The sequence below is a fragment of the Eucalyptus grandis genome, chromosome 11, assembly GCF_016545825.1.
Source record: "Eucalyptus grandis isolate ANBG69807.140 chromosome 11, ASM1654582v1, whole genome shotgun sequence".
NCBI lineage: Eukaryota > Viridiplantae > Streptophyta > Magnoliopsida > Myrtales > Myrtaceae > Eucalyptus > Eucalyptus grandis.
The window spans coordinates 38,630,760-38,638,216 of record NC_052622.1 but is presented as its reverse complement, the minus strand read 5'-3'; the positions used below and the strand labels follow the sequence as shown (position 1 = coordinate 38,638,216).

The following is a 7,457-nucleotide window of genomic DNA, read 5'->3' as shown; positions in this document are numbered from 1 at the left end:
ACAAATCTTTTCTCATCTTTTCGCTCATCTCCTCCTTGAGTCCTTACCAAGCTGCTAAGAAGTCTAATATTTAACAGCTGGTGTCAAAACTCCCATCTCATACCAAGAGTATGAACACACACTGTTATGCCATTCCTGCATCCTCCAACTGATGACCCAACTTATTCAAAACTCTGCCATTACACATAATCCAAAGATTTGTCTTCCCCAGTTCTTTTCCAACCAATTTCTCTCACCTCTTCCTTTTTCTTTTCTGTTGTGTTCTAACATTGTCTTGTTGGTGCATTTCAGTATACACACCTTTACATACAAAAATCAAGTTCAGCCCTTGTAAATGAGAAATAGAACTTGCTTTCACGACCCAACAAACAGTCAACAGCAATTTTTTTGGGATTGCTATGTCCTCCTCCTTTTAGGGTCCGGGCTGCTATGTGAGGAATTTGCACACGACCCAATTGCGGTTTCATCGGTTTTATAGCTCAGGCAAGCAGCATCCAGTACCCCGATTGGACTCTGAGGCACAGAGGAAACTGAAGTACCACTTTTGGGGAATGCAACACTCAATGCCATGTCTGAAATTAGCTCGATGCACCTCAGGACCCTCTCCTGGAAAATGCAACGCCATATCAGAAAGAAGTTCACTGTGATCTTTGCTGAAGAATCTTACATGAATTTGGATATGAAATGATAAGAGCAGAGTATAATTGAACGTGCTACATATGTTCTTGGACGAACATGTTCAATCACGCAATGTCACATTTTGGACAACCAGTGTTTACCTTTCTCACAGGTTGAGGGAGAAAAGAAGTTGCCTCCTCAATGTCCATAAATTGGTTCTCTCTCGCAATGGATATCGCAACAGCTGCTGCAACTTCGGAAGGCCTGAACTCTACGAAATCAATCCCTGCACGTATATAGCATTCCATCAGACCATTGGAACATCTCTCAGCCGAACATTATGGCACATTGAACTGAAAGAGGAGTTTTCTTAATCTTGGGGCAATTTCAACACTTAAAAGAGGGATAACCTTTGGCGATGCTCAAAACAAGTTGGACCGATCGTGAAATCAATGTTCGGAGAGGCAAGTTTCCACCATTGATTTTGCGAAGGAAATGATCCAAATAGGAGAAAGGGGTCACGGCTTGCATTCTCCAGCTCAATGTACTCAAAACTAGGAGTTCCATTCTCTGAATTGTTCTGGCTTCAAACACAAACTTAGATTCACCAGCCTGCGACGTGCATCATATTTATCAGATGAATGGGATCGAAATCAAATTCGACATACAGAGAATCAATGACACAATGAATGAAAAGATTCAAACCTGTAAATCTAGAGAAAGAGGCACTTCAGTTTCCTCCATTTTGGCTGCTAGAGATAAGCATGCCACAGCCAATAACTGTGTCATCCAAGGTTTGCCTTTCTGTGATTAGGACAGTATAAATTGTTCAGACACAGTGAAAATCCAATTCGATGCAATGCAATAAACGAATAAACATCAATGCTAAACAACCCCATACAAAATTCGACTTCCAATCTATAAAACTTACAGGCAAATCATAGGTCGAGAGGAACCTATCCAAGTAGTTGATTGATAGATATGCAGAGAGCGGTCCAAAGCTGAAATGGGCATGAACCTGTTGAATTGATGGAGTGAGCACAATCATCTTCAACTGAACAAGCAATCTATGAACCAACCAAACTGGCAAAATGCGAGACCATTTCCATGATATGTAAGAAAACACTGAAATTGTCATGAACCAAAGCGGGTTCTCAATGCTCTACCACCAACAGCAACACCACAAATTCTACCATCAAAATGACATCTAAAATGACAATAGCTGGGACAATCAACCGACCCACATGAACACTGAAAACCCAAGTCCAATCCCATCCACGCGACCACGAAGAGGAAATGGAAGAAACAAAAAAGAACAAAAAAAAAAAAAAAAAAAGCCCACCTTGCCCATCCAATCCATAGCCTCGGCTCTAACCGCCACGTCCAAATCCCCATTTCTCAATCGGGTCAAGTAATCCAATCCGGGCAAATGCCGGCACTCCTTCTCCAGCAACACGGCCAGGCACTCCTCGCTCTGCATCGGCACCAGCTCCTCCCTACCCTCAAAGCACCCGTCTTGACCACGCCCCCGGCGGCGCCACGTGGCCTCGACGCCCTCCCCGCGGCCCCATCGCCGTCGTTCTCGCCGAAGACGCTGGTGTCGTCCTCGACGCAGAGGAGGCTGGAAACCGCGCGGTCGAAGCTGGGTGCCATCTCAAATGGGAAGAGAAGCCAAAAAAAAAAAAAAAAAACAGGGGCCCTCTGTTCTTTTCGCCTTTTAATCTTTGGGGATATCGTTATATCCAGTACTGGTGGGTTCTTGATGATGGTGATGATGAAATGAAGAAGAGCATACAAATCCTTTTTGCCCAACAAAATTTTTATAACGAATGAATCGAAGCAAAATCAATCGAAACCAAAGAAGAAAAAGCCTGCCGAATGAAGCAAAAACCAGGTCCTTTCCTCAGCCTCTCCTCTCTCAAGCCCCTCTCTTCCTCCCTGTCAAGCACTCTCCCCTCTCAAGCACTCAAGACAGGAGAGCGTTGGAGGCTGAAAGGGACTGATGCTGAGGAGGGTTTATGAAGGACAGGAGTACATCTTTTTAGGGTAAAAGGCAGAGAGAGAGAGAGAGAGAGAGAAAGAGAGAGTAGAGAGAGAAAATGAGAGGGTGCAAAATATACAAAATAGATGAAGGTGGGCTTTTTCACAAAAGGATTGCCCAGATTGCAGCCATAGGATGAATTCCTTGGAAAATTCAAGGTTTTCCACTTCCATTTTTATTGGCCTTTTTTACCCTGGCCAGTGAAAAAGAAAAGTGTTTTATTGGACAATATAAAATATGTAATACAACAGTGCAATTGAAATACAGATGGCAAAATGCTACGTCTCGAGTTTTGTTTTTCTTCGATGCGACTTAAAAAATCATTTGTTTTTTGGGATCTTTCATTGCGACCAATGTCTTATTTGATATGCCTAAACTTGAGTAAAATGTCATTTGGCTATATATGTTAAGCGAAGCTTGCATCCCTTTTTGGAGTTACGTATTCAGAAACATGACAACCTCACATGTATGAATGGAAAAATCATCGAAGCCCACTGACCTGCAAGGAAGGAAACTCATAAATCCAATGCCCATTAGGTACATATCCATCGTCCAAATCCATATCTATTAATGAATCGCCTGATTTATCATGTGCATTTTTATCTGGACACATTTTTTCGCTTAAAGAGTGCTTACAAATGCATCATCATTGTGAGCCCGACGTCACCAATGATGCATCGCCTCTCTCATTCCATCCAATCCATGCTTATATTTTCAACTATTCTAATTGTCCACCATTTCACAATAATCGGGACTAGGGTGAATGGCGCCACATCTAGACATTGGCAATGTTTCTAATAATAAACATGGGGAATTAATCGCATGGTGAAAATATAATTATGAGGGGAGCTTTAATTTTGGCAAAATATTTATTGGATTAGATCTCGGTTTTCATGGGATTTCTATGTGAAAACCCTACGGCGTTTTCCCCTCCGACCGTCATTTTCTCATGTGATCAAAATGCACCGAAGATTGAGGGCTGCGGCTCTACAGGGAAGAATACGAAATAGCTGTCAATTCCGGATTTTCTTTTTATAATATTATTCTAATATTATTTTATCTTGAGGGAGAAATAAAGTGATGTGAAATTACGGTTGGGGACCCCAGGGAGGGAGGGGGACCAATCGACGTTGATTCTGTCTTTTTCTCGCTGCGGTCCTGACACGTGGCGGGCCGTTTCGCGCCTGCTGACAAGTCCGCGGAAACTTTCCCCACCGCGATTCACAATCATGCGAGTGTTGACCGTAATTTCTCGCCCTTTGACCGGCGGTGGCGGAGTACGTTGCATTTGCTAATTATGCATCACCTCTTTCGGGGGAGGAAAAGGAGGAGGAGCTTTAACACAAATAAAGGTGGGTTTTCTGTTAAGAAGGGGGAAAAAATTGACATAATTTTGTTCGATAGTACATTGCTCATATGCAATCATGCATATAAGTTACCTCGAGACGAGAATGTCAAGTAAAGACATGACCCTAAAAATAGACAAAAAGAGAGGAACTGATTTGTTTGTGTAATTTGTTTTGAAATCCAAATTGAATTATGTTTTTCTTCTCACGGGTCAATAGGTTATGTCCTAGTCAACTCAAATAAATTAGCGCCCTAAGTACTTGATGATTGGTAACTTTAAATCTCTCGAATTGGAAATCCCCAATGCATCAATTAATTGCAATAGTACGGGATTTACCTTTCTTGCATGTATGTTGAAGGAATTAGACCTTCAAACCTGTTCCTCAACCATTTTTCTCCCTCTTCATTTTGTTTCCTCCCCCCATCTTTTCCTCAGCCTTAACAAAGTGTAAATCGAAAATTCAGTTTTTGGTACCAAGAAAGCTCATTTTCCCCTTCTCAAGTTGTCACGGCATAGATTGGTATTGATACATACATGATTTGAGAAAACAAATAAACAAACATAATTAAATACAAAATAGATTATAAACAATTTCATTGTAAGTAATTACTAAAGATCATAGATATATTTCTTTGATAATAAGCTCTAGCTATTATCCAAATAAACAAAAAATGTTCTCTATTTTGTGCATAGTAGTTGATCCATAGGATACCATAAGTACCGGAAATAATATAAAAAAAAATCTTAAAACTATTGCATTAATACAAATTTAGTCATAAACCTTTTTTTACATTGATACAATTTGTTCCATTTTGCCAAATTAAGCCCAAAATTACTAACACAACATTGGCCGTTTTACATAACATGGTTATTGTTGATTTAGACAATTATTTTTAATCTTTTGCCTTTCTTTTCTTTTCCCTTTTTTCCTCCTATTTTCCTTCTTTTCTTTTTCTCTTTCACTGTGGGTAATCAAGATCACTAGAGCTTGTTGGCCAATGGGCAAGACACAGATGACCACGGGCAAGGGCTTCGAGGTTCTTGCCTAGTGGTCAGTGAGCTCTAGCAACCCTTGTTGGCCATAGTGAAAAAGAAAAAAGAAAAGAAGAAAAAATTGATAAAAAAAGTAGAGGAAGTTTATAAATAATTTATAATAAAAAGTCCACATCGGCGCTAATCACGCTGCTAGGTATTCGGTGTCAACATCGGTAATTTTCGATTTAAATCAATCGATAGACGAATTGATATTAATGTGAAAATGTTTAAAATTAAATTGATAAAAATATAAAAGGTTTAAGACTTTTTTATTACTTTTCTCCATAAGTACCCATTTAGGAAAATCAAGAAACAATCGTTCGAGTCAAAAAGGGAGAACTTGAACTTGTCACATTCCAAGACAAGGAAAGTGTGACTTATCTACATGCTATTGAAAGACACTAAAGTGGCAGACTTTATTGATTTGAAGGAGATATGATGATTCTATATTTTAAGTGGCAAACTCTAGAATGTTAGTCAATTTGTATATAACTATCCACATCCGTCGTCTCTAAATCATATTGACAAGAATTCATCTAATGCAATTAGATCTTAATTATGGAGAATTTCTTTTTCCTTGATGACAACTAAAGATAGAGACATACAATATTAGAGTATTCACGCTTTAAACCGTTTTGTTAACAACATAAAGTCATGGATGAATTAGAAGAGATGATGTGTTCAAATCTCGTAGACCCTTCATTTACCTACTCACTTAATGAAAACATAGGAGAGAGCATTATAGCATCCGACCATTAGTTTTACATTTATGAATTTATGCAACTAGCATGTGGCATCCAAAGCTAATATGAGCAAGGGACCTTGGATTCAAACATCATATTAGTATCATCGAATCTAGTTGGAGGTATGTCCGTTCCAACTAACCGTAATTATTTATACTTGCACTAAATTTGCTAAAATCTGAAAGTGGTACTTCACCAAACAGACATGTGATAAAGATGTCTAGTCTCTTCAATAAGAATCGCCGTATATCATGTTTTTCTAACAAGGTACGGAATATTTCGTCAAATATATGATATGATTACACTAAAGAGACCACCTTAGAAAGACATCTAATAAAGTAAGGAAGCAAAGCAAACAGTTTCATCACTGCCCAGAGAATCACCGCAGCTGTCAAATCGGCGAGAGGGGAAAAGGCAGATTTGAAGGATCAAAGTGGGGAGGGAAGGAAGAAAAAAAAAATCATCTCAAAATCAGCAAATTCCCTCCGGAAAAAAAGTTGGAGAAAAGTTGGGAAAGAAAAATTAGAGAGATTTTTTTCTTTAGGCTGACCAGAGCATCATAAAAGATGAGTATCTTTGCCTCTCCTTTTCTTAATTTTCACTTTCGGGGGAGCGTCTGCCTTGGATTTGCTGGATGTAAAATCAAAAGTACAGAACTGCTTTCCTAACATTCAGCGATGACTGATAGATTTAGCAAATGCGGTTCCAGTTGCAGTAAAACCAACATAATTAAAAGCTAAAAGATTGTCAAAACATGTTAACTGAGGTAGGCAAGACACGACTGTGATGCTGATGATGTAGATTGAACCACGACATCAGGGTGGACCACACCAGATTCAGGGTCGCAGTTCATCATGTTTTCTTGGTAATGCCGTGGAAAAGAGGAGGAGGAGGAGTCTTGACTCGCCGTTTGAAAGGGGCTGGTCGTAAGAAGATTTTACTTGAACGATCTCCGAATGCTTTGGACCAGTTCATGGCGTTTCCAAGATGCCCCTCGACTAGGCGGTCCGAGACAAGATGTGGTGCTCCTCGCTCTTCTTTTTTGTATCTGTCTTTGTCTCGGTCGAGATTTTTAAGTGAATATATTTGGATAATTCAAGAATTGCTTTGTCCTTGCAACATCAGCCATTGTGATTCATGTGGACCTGCTATAAGAGTCTTAGCACCGGGTTATCCAAATAATAGAACTAAGAGTCTCAAACCACTTTAATGTAGATGCTAATGAGATTAATGTACACGATTAATCTTTCAATGGTATAAAATAATTTAGGGTTTTTTAGGTTGGAATCCTTTTAGATGGTGTTGGATTTTTTTATTTCCTTTGCTCCCGCTTCAATTAATCACTCTGAATGTGGACCTGTATCAAATTCACTCCCTTTGCGAGAATGATTATTTTCTTTCATTTTCCACCTATGAGCTTAGTTTTGCCAATTGTGTATACTTGGGCTCAAGAAATTCTCTCGAGGCTCGAGCGATGAATTGCTGGTTGTGTCGAAATAGTCTCCGACCGTATACAATTTTCTCTTGACCTCTAGTTAGGATCCCATTTCCTCAAAGTAGAATATGCCACACTACATGTTTCTCCTCCTCTTCTTTTCTCCGCACGGGAGAAATTACAATTTCTTTTTAATTGGAAATAGGAGTTCTTTGTGTGGGATTTGGCCTCAAAAGA

At 39.5% G+C, this 7,457-nt stretch overlaps 1 protein-coding gene across 1 annotated transcript; it reads right to left on the bottom strand.

Moving 5' to 3' along the window:
• Nucleotides 1-214: 214 nt before the first annotated feature.
• LOC120289471 (cyclin-D4-1-like) lies at nucleotides 215-2,699 on the bottom strand. The gene is given in 7 exon segments (XM_039304386.1): nucleotides 215-606; nucleotides 780-904; nucleotides 1,029-1,230; nucleotides 1,324-1,422; nucleotides 1,550-1,636; nucleotides 1,961-2,178; nucleotides 2,181-2,699. Coding segments are annotated over 7 exon segments (1,032 nt in total). The 5' UTR covers nucleotides 2,272-2,699; the 3' UTR covers nucleotides 215-396.
• Between the last annotated feature and the right edge of the window lie 4,758 nt (nucleotides 2,700-7,457).